Source organism: Xenopus laevis, chromosome 8L (assembly GCF_017654675.1).
Source record: "Xenopus laevis strain J_2021 chromosome 8L, Xenopus_laevis_v10.1, whole genome shotgun sequence".
Lineage (NCBI taxonomy): Eukaryota > Metazoa > Chordata > Amphibia > Anura > Pipidae > Xenopus > Xenopus laevis.
The window spans coordinates 111,289,000-111,304,917 of NC_054385.1; the positions used below are offsets into that span (position 1 = coordinate 111,289,000).

At 38.7% G+C, this 15,918-nt stretch overlaps 1 protein-coding gene across 6 annotated transcripts in view; it reads right to left on the reverse strand.

The window, feature by feature from the left end:
- The window catches only part of tmem229b.L (transmembrane protein 229B L homeolog), a 46,891-nt gene that overhangs the window by 15,400 nt on the left and 15,573 nt on the right, over positions 1–15,918 (reverse strand). For 5 of the 6 annotated variants that reach the window (XR_001932757.2, XM_018231275.2, XM_041573407.1 and 2 more), the window contains one exon: positions 14,482–14,560. Coding sequence is in view for 2 of the 6 variants with exons in the window: in XM_018231275.2 (XP_018086764.1) it covers positions 14,482–14,558 (77 nt within the window). In the remaining 4 variants the exon portion in view is untranslated. Of the gene's footprint in view, positions 1–9,243; positions 9,307–14,481; positions 14,561–15,918 lie in introns of those variants that run through there. The other variant, XM_041573409.1, reaches the window with a different exon arrangement.

The window sequence follows — 15,918 nt, forward strand, 5'->3', positions numbered from 1 at the left end:
GCTGTCTTATATAGTGCATATTGGTACTAATGACAAAGTAAATATTATATGGAGGACCTTAAAGAATATGTTTAGGGATGTAGGCTCGAAGATTAAGTGAAGGTCTTCCAGTGTAATTTTTAGGGATGCAACAAATCCACTATTTTGGATTTGGCCGAACCCTCAAATCCTTTGTAAAAGATTCGGCTGAATACTGAACCGAATCTGAATCCTAATTTGCAAATGAATATGCAAATTAGGGGTGGGAAGGGGAAAACATTTTTTACTTCCTTGTTTTATGACAAAAAGCCATGCAATTTCCTTTCCTGTCCCTAATTTGCATATGAAAATTAGGATTTGGCTTCCGTTCGTCCGGGCAGAAGGATTAGGCCGAATGTGAATCCTGCTGAAAAAAGCCGAATCCCGAACCGAATGCTGGATTCGGTGTATCCCTAGTAATTTTGAAATTAAAGTTCACTAAAATAACTAAGGATGGGGAGTAAATGCATTAACAAAAATTTGGAATCTAACAACCAAAAATATTGTTCCAAAAGCTGATCAGTTTAAAACAAATTTGTTACCTATAAACCCTTCAGAAGGGATCATGTGGAAGGAGAAATTCTCAAACAATGGCTCAAGTTAAAGTAATGGACATGAAGGAAACCTACAGTACAACCCAGATGATATGATAAATCAGTATTGCATTTTCTCCAAATTTAGCGCAACGTGGAACAGATTAGGGTAAAAATCATCTTTTTTCAAGGGAAGTTTCCGCAGTGACATGTTTTATACATAGTTACATAGTTAAATCGGGTTGAAAAAAGACAAAGTCCATCAAGTTCAACCCATCCAAATAAAAACCCAGCATCCATACACACACCCCTTCATACACTCACATAAATTTTATATACCCATATCTATACTAAATATAGAGTTTAGTATCACAATAGTCAATAGTATCACAATTGCCTCTTTAAGGCATTAACTGAATCAGCATCACAACATCACCCGGCAGTGCATTCCACAACCTCACTGTCCTCACTGTGAAGAACCCCCTACGTTGCTTCAAATGAAAGTTCTTTTCTTCTAGTCTAAAGGGGAGGACTCTGGTACGGTGATACACTTTATGGGTAAAAAGGTCCCCTGCTATTTGTCTATAATGTCCTCTAATGTACTTGTAAAGTGTGATCATGTCCCCTCGCAAGCGCCTTTTTTCCCAGAGAAAACAACCCCAATCCTTACAGTCTAAAATCTTCCATCCCTCTAACCAGTTTGGTTACACTAAGGGGCACATTTACTTAGCTTGAGTGAAGGATTAGAATAAAAAATACTTTGAATTTCGAGGTATTTTTTTGGCTACTTCGACCATCGAATTGGCTACTTTGACCTTCGACTACAACTTCGAATTGAACGAATCAAACTAAAAATCGTTCGACTATTCGACCATTCGATAGTCGAAGTACTGTCTCTTTAAAAAAAACTTCGACCACCTACTTCGCCACCTAAAACCCACCGACCACCAATGTTAGCCTACGGGGAAGGTCCCCATAGGTTTTCCTAGCTTTTTTTGATCGAAGATCGAAAATTGTTCGATCGATGGATTAAAATCCTTCGAATAATTCGGTTCGAAGGATTTAATCGTTGGATCGAACGATTTTTCCTTCGATCATTGGAAATGCGGTAAATCCTTCGACTTCGATATTCAACGTATTTTACTTTGAAAGTCGAATATCAAAGGGTTAATTAACCCTCGATATTCGACCAATAGTAAATGTGCCCCTTAGTCTCTGCACTCTCTCCAGCTCATTTATATCCCTCTTAAGGACTGGAGTCCAAAACTGCACTGCATACTCCACATGAGGCCTCACCAGGGACCTATAAAGAGGTATAATTATGTTTTCATCCCTTGAGTTAATGGCCTTATTTTGCAAGACAGAACATTATTTGCTTTAGTAGCCACAGAATGACACTGCCCAGAATTAGACAACTTGTTATCTACAAAAACTCAAAGAGCCTTCTCATTTTAGGAAACGCCCAACACATTGCCATTTAGTGTATAACTTGCATTTATATTATTTTTGCCAAAGTGCATAACCTGCATTTATCAACATTGAACCTCATTTTCCAGTTTGCTGCTCAGTTTTCCAGTTTAGACAAATCTCTCTGCAAAGTGGCAGCATCCTGCATGGAACCTATAGTTCTGCACAATTTAGTATCATCTGCAAAAATAGAAACAGTACTTTTAATGCCCACCTCCAGGTCATTAATAATGTTGATGTGATGACAGTGCCACTCAAAATGGACAGGGTGGCAAAAAATGTATTTGTGGATACTATACAGAAAGCTACAATTTAGAACATTTATAGATTTTTAACATACTGTTTCCGGCGTAAATTCCCAGAAAACATTAAAATCGGGGGAAGGAAAATTGGGAATCTACTGTTTACATAATTTTAGTGCTTTAAAAAAAAAAAGAAAAAGAGGCCAGGATACTGTAGAACTAAATATAAAATTATGGTGTGAAGCACAGAATGACAGCAGGAGGCTCAAGCTAGAGATTTTTTATTGCAGAATGATGACAAAAAATCATATCAGTCCCAAGCTCCATACATTTCGTCAAAACATTTTTGTCACACAATATACTTTTGAACCATATATAAACAAATTAACAAATGCTTGTTCATGCCAAAAATCATATGTAATCTACATCTTGCAACATCTTATTTAATACATGACAGATGACATAAAGTTTTAGTGTATCTAGATTTATTTGTCCAGTCTCGGACACTTGCGTGTTCCTTTAGGAAGGATGGGCTTCAGCATAAGGTTAATTCTGGGGTAATTTTAGGACACTCTTACCAATGGCAATGGTACGACCCATATACAAAGGGATATGCATAAGAGCAGGATGTCTTGAGTTCACAAAGCTGCTGCTTTAGAGCTTCATGAAGTAAGCTTTTGCACATATTAATACTGGCGTTGCTTCTGCTCTCTGCACCCTGCCCTGGATTAGAAAGCCAACATAAAGTGCAAAGCACAGCACTGGCAGATGCAACTGAGTCCTGTACATGTTCTGAATGAAATGGAATCTATGGGCATTCCAAGGGTTGCTTGTATGCTTCCCACATTCCACTCCTTTGCACTAGATAATAGAAGCACTAACATTTGCTCCTCAACCTTCAAATAATCTTTAATAATCAAATAATCAAGATGCAAATGGCAAAAAAACAGGGTACTTTGCATCTGTTTTTGCACTTGCATTCTTGCCAAATTTTGTTATAAATATGACTTGTAATATCTTTGCAATCTGTTCTAATGATCTACATGAAAATACCGTTTTTGGTTAATGCCGAATCACATTGGCTGCAAATATAATGGGTCAAATTCACTAAAGGGGCGAATTTTCACCAGCGTCTGCTTCACCGCACTCCGCGACATCGCCAGGCGCAAATTTGTTACCAGTACGCTAAATCACTAAAATGCAAAGTTGCGTCTCAGCAGCCGAATGAAGTCTTGAAGAAAGAAAAGTCGCCAGCGTTATTTACAACTTTAATGCATTTCCGGCATACAGGATATGATGTCACTGACATAAGATTGAGGAAGATGTAGCTTCGGTCAGTAAAATTTGTATCTCAGTGAATTTGCGGAGTAACGACCGTTCGCCAGAGCGAAAAGGCGATAGGGTGTGAACACACACTATCGATGGTCTAGTTCTCTAGCGAATTGTCCTTTACGCCTGTGAATTGATGATGTCCCTGTGGATGGGATTTCTGGCCAGTAGTCGCTAGCGTCGTCAGCCACTTCGCACTTTAGTGAATCTGCCCTGATGTGTCCCTATGTACCCCAGAAAAATAGTTATATATCTTGCCAAAGACAGAAAATTTTTGGACGTCAATTAAATCTTAACCCTTGTAAAATAGATGCACACAGCTGCATCTATTTTTACCTTACACTTTTTTAGACTTTCATATAGACAACAAATCTCATTATACCTCTGTCATACAAAAAGCACTTAAGCCATGCCACTGTCGTGTTTATTGACAATGTTCTAGTAAAGAACTTTGCTATATGCACAAAGAAACCCTGACTGCTGTTTTTTTGCACCAGCCAAATAGGTCATTGATGTAAGAGGTATGTAAAAGAATATCCATGCAATGCCTATGTGTTGCCCATACTAATGTGATGCATGTTGCTAACAACATACAAAGGGATGCAAACTTGATGCCAGCATTTACACACTGCTTGCGCCTTAAGGCAAGCAAAAAAAATGGAATTGGAGGAAACACTTCATTGTGGGGGAAAAAATCATAAAAATCATAGTATACTATGCTGCTTTTTACACTTAGAACTTGAGCCATTGTTAGTAAATAATACCCAATGCTATTATTAACATGTAATCATTAAGCCCTATCATATTCTGCAGCACTGTACAGATATGGGATCCATTATCCAGAAACCTGTTATCCAGAAAACGCCAGGAAGGCCATCTCCCATGGACTCCACTTTTCCTTTTTCTCTGTAATGTTAAAACAGTAGCATGTACTTGATCCCAACTAAGATATAATTAATAATAATAATAATAATAATATTATAATATGATAATTTTCCTTATTGGAAGCAAAATAATTCCATTGGCTTTAATTAATGGTTAAATGATTTTTTTAGTAGACATAGTATAGAGATCCATATTACAGAAAGATCCCTTATCCAGAAAACCCCAGGTGCCAAGCATTCTGGATAACAGATCTCATACCTGTACAAAAAATGACCACATACAGTGAACAAACAGATTACATACAAAAAAAAATTATTTAATAATTGATATAAGAGTTGCAGAGGGCCCAGCCCAAAAGATAATTGTGTGTTTCATTAAAGCAAAAGTTATGAGAACTGTGGACAATCTTGTTTCATTTCTTAAGCATGCACTACTTACAACTTCCACACAGAGGCTTGATTCCAGCAGATTAATTTTGTTAACACAATGATGGCCATTATATAAGGTGTAAGAAAGGCTCAATGTCCTCAATTATATACAGTATATCGCTATGAAATCTGAAAAATCCCATGAAGCAAGTAACCTAAGACGTCTCCTCGCTTGGCTTGTCCGCAAATGCCCCGGTGTGACTTCATTGCTGGCACAGGGGCTGAATAAGGCAAAGATGTGCTTGTTTTGCAACCTTGGATCTTCCTGTGTATGACAAGCTTAAGTGATAGACAAGAATATCAATTTCCTGCAGTCCCTTTGTATAGATTATTGTCATCTTTTATTTATAAAGCACAGCTATATTCTGCAATGCTTTGCAAAGAGTACACACCACATTCAGTTCCTGTCCCAGTTGAGCTTTCAATATAAAGTCCCTATCACACACACACACACTATGGCTAACTTTTAGGATCCAATTTACCTACCAGTACGTTTTTAGAGGTGGGAGGAAACCTGAGTACCTAAAGCAACCCTAAGTAAGAATGGAGTGAGTATACAAACTCACTGCAGATAGAGCTCTGTTTGGAATCAAAATGAATACCATAACACTGCAATGCTGCAATGTAATTCTACAGATTCTACAAACACTTTGCTGTGTGTGAACAGAAAACACAAAAATCAGTATCAGATAGAACCGATACCTTTTATATAGGTACAGATAAATCAATAGCGCACATTGTACTGCCTCAATTTCTTCAGGTCTGAATATCCTTTGTTGTTTTTTCAATGTATAATCCATTGGGATATATTAATTTGTTTTAATAAAAATACTCAGAGTGAGCCTGGGTCTAAAGTTCCTCTTGAACAGCGGTCGTTTGAGCAGCGCACTCCGGAAATAACTTTAAATAACCGCACAATTCCAGATCACAGGTAAAAGCAGACAATCTTTAGTTCCATATATGAGTCACAAACATAGCGTTCGAGGTCTGACGCGTTTCGTGGCTACGCACTTCCGAAATGCTGGTGGCAGCACCCAGGTCACAATAGTATCAAGGTAAAACTCATCTATACTGTATACCGTGGAAAGATCGGGGAGACTGTGCCGGCTCCGAGAGGTCCGGGGCATGAGGCAACCAGACCAAAAAGCACCTAATGGTGAGCCACACGTGGACTTTGATGACCATTTAAAAAATCGTAGTCTTACCCTATTTTGTGTATTGGAATAATTATGTGAAACCCAGGAGTAGCCCTGGATATATATGTATGTGTGGCATAAAGTTCCTCCTGAGCTTAACTAGAATCATCTAGACCACAAAGGATATTAAAAATGTCAGCGTTATTATAGGTACAGGTATGGGACCCATTATCCAGAAACCCATTATCCAGAAAGCTCAGAATTATAAAAAGGCTGTCTCCCATAGACTTCACTTTATCCGAATAATCCAAATTTGTAATTTCTCTGTAATAATAAAACAGTAGCTTGTACTTGATCCAAACTAATTCATCCTTATTGGAAGCAAAACCGACCTATTGGGTTTATTTAATGTTCACATGATTTTCTAGTAGACTTAAGGTATGAAGATCCAAATTACAGAAAGATCTGTAATCTAGAAAACCTCAGGTCCCAAGCATTCTGGATAACAGGTCCAATAACTGTATATATTAATAGAAAAGATTAAAATACAAAGTATTAAATAATAGCTCATGCATCCTTATTCCTGAATTTACAATGCTGGGGTGACCTACAATTTGAGTGACTGTGTGGAATCCAAGTTCTTTTTTCTTGATACTGTTTGTTATTTCAGCAATTTGTTTAAGTTTTAACAGCCTGTCAGTTTTTACATATCCTATCAATCCAATATCACTCATGTCACCATAACCAGTAGTTATTACACAAGAGTTACAATAAACATTGGTAATTCCCCATCGCTAGTGATGGGCAAATTTGTCCCGTTTCACTTTGCCAAAAAATTTGCGAATTATTTGCGAAATTCACAAAACGGCGAAAAATTTGCGAAACAAATTGAAGTCAATGGGCGTCAAAATTGCGCCTATTTTATCCAAATGCATTAAAGTCAATAGGCGTCCGAACAATTTTGATGAGCGGCAATTTTTGTGCACGTGACTATTCTGACGGACACCAATTTTTTTTTTTGACACAGCTAATTTTTCTCCAGGGGAATTTTCGCAGCAGTTTTGCAAATTTATTCGCTGGTGGCGAAACACGGAAGTTCGCTGCGAATAAGCGCCTGCCAAATTTATTCACCCATCACTACCCATCATGTCATGTTTTTTTCTTTTCTTCCGGAGAATTTGCAGCAAAACAAACTTATTAAGACAATTAGCAGGTTCAGTGATGGATTCATTGGAAAGAGGAGGAACGGCATTTTTTAACCGAGTTTGACTGTTTCGATGGAAAAATGTATGGCATCTCAGCAACAGTTTCAGTTCTGTAAAATTATTACTATGCTTGCGAGAAGGAGGGAGTTAAAGGCAGTGCATTACCATCGCATTTTTGTGACTGAGCAAGATGAAGTCTATTTATGGTATCTGTCAATACACAAATGTGTTTTTTATAATGCTAAAAATAATCTTTAGTATATGTCATTTCTTTTTCTGTAGAATATATGATAACATTCAATTACCAGCACTTTGTGCAAAGTACTATTTTAGGTACAATTCACTGTGGGTTTTTAACTTCAGTACAGTGCCCCCCCCTCCACACCCCACACACACAACTCCAACATAGGGCCAGTTTCAATTCAACGAGAAAAAGAAATCACATGAAAACTCATGGATGAGAATCAATTTGAAATGCTATTCAATTCAGGAAAAACTTATCTCACTGATTATCACGTGAAAACTCAATGTCTATGGAAAAAACTGGAATGGAATTAGGAAGAAAGTTTTTTTTCTCCTTCAATTGAATCTCGTCCATGAGTTTTCAAGTGGTAAACCCTAAGATAATGTAGGGATCAAAGAAATCCTTCTCCTGGTTTCCTTTCTGTGACATAATCCAGCCCAGTTACAGGCTGGAGAGCCATCTGATTGGCTGGACACCCCAGTGCATCCCTGGGAAAGCGGGAGTGCCTGATTTTGGAGCTATTTGTACAGGTCCTCCAAAAGAATTTAACAGGGGTTGTATGCTAAAAAATCCAACCAGAACCCATTCTTGTGAGACTGTCCAAGCTGTTGCATCTGTGGAAGTACAGAGAGAGCCCATCCTGTTCCCTGCCAAGCTGCTAGAGACTCAGGAGGTGAAAGGTGCCACTGGTGAGATTGATCCTGCTGCAGAGCTGCATGTAATGTCCAGCAGGTCCAGACTGGGAGTAAAAAGCAGCCCGGGCAACAAAAATCAAAGCAGCCCACATGTAAACACACAATGGTTTTGTACTTATATATTGGGGTAAAACTGCAAAAATTATGTGCATATAGAACTGCCTTTCTCTCTTAACTGTAATTAATGTAAAATATTACAGTTATTAATTAACTATTATTATTACATTATAGTACAGTAAAATATTCTTTACTGGCACCACACAAATCTAGTGCATCCTTCTTAACCATTTTGTTGATTTTCCATTTATTATAAGCCCTGAACATCTTATTTAAAATTACAAGGATTCAATAGTTTACCATTACAGTAGGGGGTACATTACTTCTTATGATATGCAAGTGATACTCAGAGTTCCCTGTATAACTCAGCCTGAAGCCTTGTGCCTTTATATGGTCACAGAACAACCCCTCAGTGACTTTTAATATCCTTTTCATTTACAGTAGGGGGTACATTATCCCTTAAACCACAAGTATACTCAGTTGTGGCTAAGTGGAGCTACAGCTTGGCCAGCATTGCTACACTAGGCATGTGTGCTGTGTGACTTCAGGGGCATGTGAATTACACAGTATTTATCCCCTGAATGAATTTTCTTATGAATTCTAAATCTTGTATACTGCAAATCCATTTTATTGAGCCTATCTTTCTTTGGATCTGCATAGAAAGGACTTTCTAAATCTAGTAAAAGAAAAACAATGCTTTGAAAAATACAGCTATAAGAAACCTAGAAAATAACACAGAATGCTTTTATTTTAGAACAGATGTTTCCAGCTTTCATAGTTGGTTCAACCCCTCTTTCAGGTTCCCTTAGTCCATAACAATGTATATAAGTCTTCAATCAAAATATCACATGAATTCACCAAGTGTCTTTGATAGCAAATAGAAATTGTAAAACTGGGGACCCAACACACGCCAAAATTCAAATAGTGTTTCAGTGTTTATTGTGACAGGCCCCCCCAAAAAAAGCAAGTTTTAGGGGCCCTATGCCATATTAGAGCAGACTTACTGTGCTGTGCTCCTCTCTTGCAGCCTGCCCAGCTACCTCGTTCCCTAAGTCTGTGCAAGTCCCTGAGATTTTTGCAAAGTTCCTGCTCCTTTCTCTGACTCCGCCCGACTCCGCCCCATGCTCCGTGCAGCAGCAGCAGCAGCACATTGATGATATCTGGATGTAATCCAGCCCCACACACAGGCTGCCTATTGTAGTGCCGGTATTTTTTTTCTTTCCTTCATTTAAGGTGCCTGGGTGGGGGGAAGACACAGCTGCTCTGTTCAAGAGCCGCCCACCAACAAAAAGTAGCACGGCCCCTCAGGCATATTGCCAGTCTGTGCCTGATCTCCAGTGTGACTGCTTCTGAGAGCATCCCAGTGAGTGAGCCACCCAAGGGAGGGGCCCCAATTTGAGCACGTCTTGTGCATTTACCTGCTACCTGGGAGTGGCTGCTAAGTTCCAAAGGGAGAGGTACTTTTGGGAAAGGTAGCACTACCTGGGTATGAGAGCTCTGGGGAAGGGACATTTCAATTGAACTGAACTATGTGGTTATTAACCCCTTCCAGATACTTTGGGACCTTGATAATAAAAAGGACTGTGTTGGAGACACAGTCAGGCACCTGATTGAGTTAGGTAGGTCCCACGTGTCCCCAGTGCAGGAGTGTATTGTGTATTAGTTTGGCCAAGTTCTTTCACTACTGTTTTATATAAAGTTTATATCTGTTTCATTTGCAAACTGTGTGTTTTATTTTTCCTAGTGGAACCCCCTTGAGGTGTGCTCCTCAGTGTTCCCTAGGTTGAGGCACTGTGCTGTAAATCCCAGTTTCCAGTACTTTTTATACACAAAACTGACTCAGGGCCCCTGGATTGCCAAGGGTTAATTGCGATTTAAAGAGACAGTAACCAAATTAGGGTTACAATAACTTTTTCTCAGCGAACTGAATCTGACCCATAATTGTGGTCATGTCAAATGAGCATGATTTCAAGTGCACTTCCATGCAAATCAGATACATTGAAAATCTTAGCATTTTGGGCATTAAAATGACATCTGCCTCCAATTCTTTAGGCACAAGTTTGCTGCCTCGATTAACACAGGCCTCTCTTGAAATGTTTTAAGGGTGGCAGTAGCAATAAGGAATGCAGTGTTTCATACACATTTTCAATATTCTTCTCAGTCTCTGCCACAGTTGACCTTACAGTCAAAAGTCTCTATTACATTCAAACACTCTAAAGCTTTGATCAAGGGCTTCATATAACCGAAGTGGGGAATTCTGAAAGATTTCAAGTTTACATTTTATTACATCCATAAACACTTTGCTGACTCCCAGAAAATGTGTTTTAATTTACTGCCAACTTAATCAAAGCTTATAAATCTGTTATTTTTGTCACCATTGTGTTCTATGTGGTGTTAGCAGTGCTGAGTTCTAATGTCCCTCTGAACTGTTAATTCCTGATGCAATCTTATGCAGAAGATTAACAATTCAGGCCAGCTATTTTCTTGAAATAAATAATTCTATCTTGGAAATGGCTTGTTAAATCTGACACATTCTGTATTTTTTTTTTTATGAGCAGGGGTTACGGAGAGAACTCCCTTGTGCACAATTCGCTTGTGTCTACCCATTATAGTAGTGCTGTGAAGGAACATTTTGATCCTTTCCCCGCTTGTACCTTTGTTACTCATCTAGAGCAAGAAGCAGAGGCACAGAGTGCTTCTTGACTACACTACGGGATACGCAAAAGCAAACTGCACTTAGAGGGATCGAAATGATATGAGTGCTTAAATTCTAATTATCTTGAAAGGCTCTTTTATAATTACCATGAGAGTAATAATAAAAAGAAACAATGGGCTCTGGTACAATCACCTGTCCATGTTATAAAACCTATCCTTTTGTTATTATTACAATTAGCGTTTAGCATTTTAATTGACATATGACTAGTGATGGGTGAATTTGTTTCGCTGATTCACGATTTTACCACAAAATTAGCGAAATGGTGAAAAATTCACGAAATGCATCAAAGTCAATGGGCATCAAAATAATTTTGACACAAGTCAATTTTTGATGCCCGCGTCAATTTTTATGCACGCGCCTATTTTGTACAAATGCATTAAAGTCAATGGGTGTCAATAATTTTGTAGCCCGACAAATTTTATGCGCATGGCTATTCTGATATCTGGCAATTTTTTTTTTTTGACACAGCAAAATTTTTGCCACAGTTTCACAAATTTATTTGCTGGTGGCGAAACGAGGAAATTTGCCATGAATTTGTGCCTGGCAAATTTATTCGCCCATGACTACATGACATTTATTTTCTTCTCAGACTATACCTATTGTAAATACATTTAAGTTAAGTGTAACAGAAGAGACAGAGCACAAGGTATTACTTATTACGGTTAAAGATCATGTTATTTAAGGTCAACAATAATGTATAACGATTAGGGATGCACCAAATCCAGGATTCAGTTTGGGATTTGGATTTGGAATCCTTCTGCCTTTCGTGAAGGATTCAGCCGAATCCTAAATAGTGGTTTCAGTGCATCCCTAATAACGATAGCAGCAAATGAATGGTACAGTGGTAGAAAAGGCAAATCCAATACGGTATGGGATCTGTTATCCAGAATGCTCAGGACCTGCACTTTTCAGGTTTAATGGATCTTTCAGTTATTTGGATCTTCATACCTTACGTCTACTAGAAAATCATGTAAACATTAAATAAACACAATAGGCTGGTTTTGCTTCCAATAAGGATTATTTATCTCTTAGTTTGGATCCAGTACAGGGTACTGTTTTATTATTTATGGGAGACAACCTTTCCATAATTTGGAGCTTTCTAGATAACAGGTTCCGGATAAGGGATCCCATACCTGTATTAGACTATATCACCATACTACAGAACCAAATAACAGCCTAAAACCAGAAGTTGTAACATGATATAGCAGGAAATTTTAGAGCATTACACAGATCTTTACTGCTAAAAGGCTGTGGTTGCCTCCGACTGGTACTGAAGCCCAAAACATAATGAACAACATTTCTAGCTACTGCTTTAATTAAGCTTTAGTTCTCCTTTAATAGCAGACATAACTCGCTAAGCTTTCTAAGAGCCTGTACAGAGAAATACAACAGAACTTTTTTTAGCCTATTAACCTCAATGAATCAGAATTTAGCAGGGAATTTAAAGCACGAATTTCGAATTCATGTTTTTAAAACTCCCCTAAACTCCCATAAATTTGAAATTGGACCAATCAAAATTAATTTAAATAAATCTAATTTTTAAAACTCGGATGAATTAAATTGACCCTAAAACTTGAATCAAATTGAATTTAAAAAACTAGGGATGCACCGAATCCACTATTTGGGATTGGGCCGAATCCCCGAATCCTTTGTGAAAGATTCGTCCGAATCCTAATTTGCATATGTAAATTAGGGGTAGAAAAGGAAAAAGTGGAAAAAATCCTTCTTTTGTGACGAAAAGTCATGTGATTTTCCTACCCGTCCCTAATTTACATATGCAAATTAGGATTCGGTTTGGCCAGGCACACGGATTCGTCCAAATCTGAATCCTGCTGAAAATGGCCGAATCCTGGATTCGGTGCATCCCTATAAAAAACTCGATTCAAGTTTTTCTCCGAAAAAAACTTGAATGTCAGGAAGGCTGCAAACAACTCCATATTGATTCCTGGAACTCTCACATTTACTTAAACAGCAATTCCACAGGTTTTATGTGGCAAATATGTGGCCAGAGTATGACAAATCTCAAAAATCAAATTCGATTTTTTTTAAAAAAAAAAAAAAACTCGAAACTCTTTAGCCAATTTGACAGTTTTGACCATAAAAATTTAGCATTTTCAATTTTCAATTCGACCCTTTGATAAATTTGCCCCCTAGTTTCAAAATGTTAAACCCACATAAATTACCAGTGATCTGAAATGTATATAAAAATTAACTAATATAACACTGTAGGTGTCTGCAATGCATGTTAGCATAGGTGTCCATTAATGTTAGATGAAGATGAGAATTAGCAGTATAGCTAGTGTAACAGTAATGGACTGAAACTAAAAGACCATCCTCAGGAAAGGAGAGGGGAAAAAAAACAAGTGATGACAGGCCTATGTTGGCACCAGAGGTGCAAATGGGAAAATAGTGTCCCTGATATGTAACGGTTGGCACCCTAAATCTAGAACCGATGCCAAGCACCCTGGTCTCGGCTTGTGCTTCTGCCTGTAGCAGCCGCCTTTGGCCTCGGTAGGAGCCCTCAGCTACTTAGATGCCGCCAGGTCTTAAAACGAGAGGTGCAAGGCGAGGGGTTCTAGACAGGCAGAGGGGCACAACTGTAAGCAAAGTCTTTGGGTCGTGGTACAAGGCATTAGGCAATAGAGTAGTCAGATCAGGCCGGTTCGGGGCAGGCAGAGAATAAATGTAGTCAGGCAGGCAAGGGTCAAACCAGAAAGGATCAGAGGGGTTAAGCAGAATCGAAGTCGGTAATAAGGCAAGGGTCAGAATTCAGAAGTCAGGATAATCAATAGCCAGGCAAGGGTCACAACCAGGCCCGGACTGGAAATCTGTGGGTACTGGCAAATGCAAGAGGGGCTGCTGTAAGTTGCAATAGACAGGCACTATTTAGTGGGCTGGTGAGGTGCTGTTTGGGCCTCTGTGTAGCTAAAATGCCAGGGCCTATTTTGAATCTCAGTCCAGACCTGGTCACAACAGGAATCAAAACAGATAAACAGATTAGCACAATGCTCAGAAGCTACAGGAAGAAATCCTATAACGGCCAATGATCAACAGACCAATTGCACCTTATATAGCGTTTGATTTTCGCGTTAGCGTCAATATAAGAAACGAGACGCGGGCGCGCGAGCCCTAAGTACCCAATATGGCGGCCGAAGAGGAGCAGCGTGGCGGGCTTCCCTGCCACACCACTGGACCACCAGGGTGAGTGTCTTTACTTACATGATATTGCATTTAGGTGTTAAAAGCAATTACATGTTCTGGGAAAATCCTAGAGCAGACAGAACACGATGTTGCAACAACCACTGCTTTAAAGTATGGATTTCTTTAAAAGACGTGAGTGTAAACTTCATAAAAAAAAGCTCATTGAAAAATATGGGAATTACAGAGGTTACGTTATCATAAATAGGGTCCTTAAATTCAGCTGCTGTTAAACTATACAACATTTAATAACACGCCAAAAACCCATCAAAGAATGCTTCATAATGCTACATAATGGCAATTTGAAAATTCAAGAGATAAATCTTACTTCTTAAACAGTCGTGGGGAGTCTTGTTGGCAACCATTTGTTTTGCACAACTGCTTCTGGGTCACCTCTGTGTCCATCACTGTAAGAAAGCATTCATATTAAGAAATGGACTTTAGAACGGCATTGTTATGACCTGCTACATAACACTTTGGGGCAGATTTATCAAGGGTCGAATTTCGAAGTAAAAAATACTTTCGAAATTCGACCATCAAATTAAAATACTTTGAATTCGAATTCAAACTTTTTTCATCGAATTTGGGTATTCTGTGGTCGGTCGAACGAATGATTAAATCCTTTGAATAGAACGATTTGACCGATTTTATCGTATGATCGTACGATTTTACTTTGACTTCAAAAAAAAAGTTAGAACTTCGGCACTTCGATTAATTTGGCAAAGTATTGCAGTCGAAGTTTTTTTAAAGAGACAGTACTTCGATTATGGAATGGTCAAATATTCAAACGATTTTACTTCGAATCAAATTCGAAGTCGAAGTCGTAGTATCTTATTTGATGGTCGAAGTATCCAAAAAATTACTACGAATTTAGAATGTTTTTGCTTCGAAAATTCCCTCGAATTCACTTCGACCCAAGATAAATCTGCCCCTTTGTGTCCTATGAGATACATTTAAATAAATAAATAAAAAACACATGCAGTGAAGTCAGTGTATAGCTTCTCAAGTAAATTGAAGTTTAGGCTGAAATCTGCCCCCTGTGTGCAGTGACTGCTTACAGACAGTGTGGCTGCCACATTTTTTTTTTTAAAAACAGCATGTGCGACATAGTCCTAAAGTTTTATTATTAGCTAAAGGAAATTAACTGCTTCCCTCAAACAGATTCACCATCTTAATTCAAGACCCAGCTGCAACCCAATGTTCTGCCTCAATTACTTCAGAAAAAGGAGAGGATCAGGTCTACTCAGTTATCACTGATGGGACTGGTGATGGGGTATATATAGCTGTAGGGAAAAGAGAAGCACAGGGAGTTAAAGTGGCCATACATGGACCAATAAAAGCTGCTGATAGAGCAAGTAAGCAGCTTATTGGCCAGTGTATGGGGCCCTCCGACAGGCTGACCACAACCGATAGCTGTCTGAAAATTGGGCAGATGTAGGTTTAAAAATATCATCGGATCGAGAACCACATTAGTCCGTTTATGTGGTCCTTGCTCTGACTGCCTGCATTCCCAGAGTTGTGATCCAATCATTGGGCCCTAGGACCCATGATTGGATCAGCCCGATATCGCCCACCTCAAGTTCTTTTCGTGTACGGCCACCTTTATATCCAGAGTGTTATCATATAGATGCACATACATGTTCAATTAAAACCTGGCTCTCAAGGAAACACTAGCTCTAATCACTACTACTATTGAATATTCCTACAAAAAGTAATGTACAGCTATGGTACCTGTTATCCAGAATTGATCTTAGATTGGATCAAC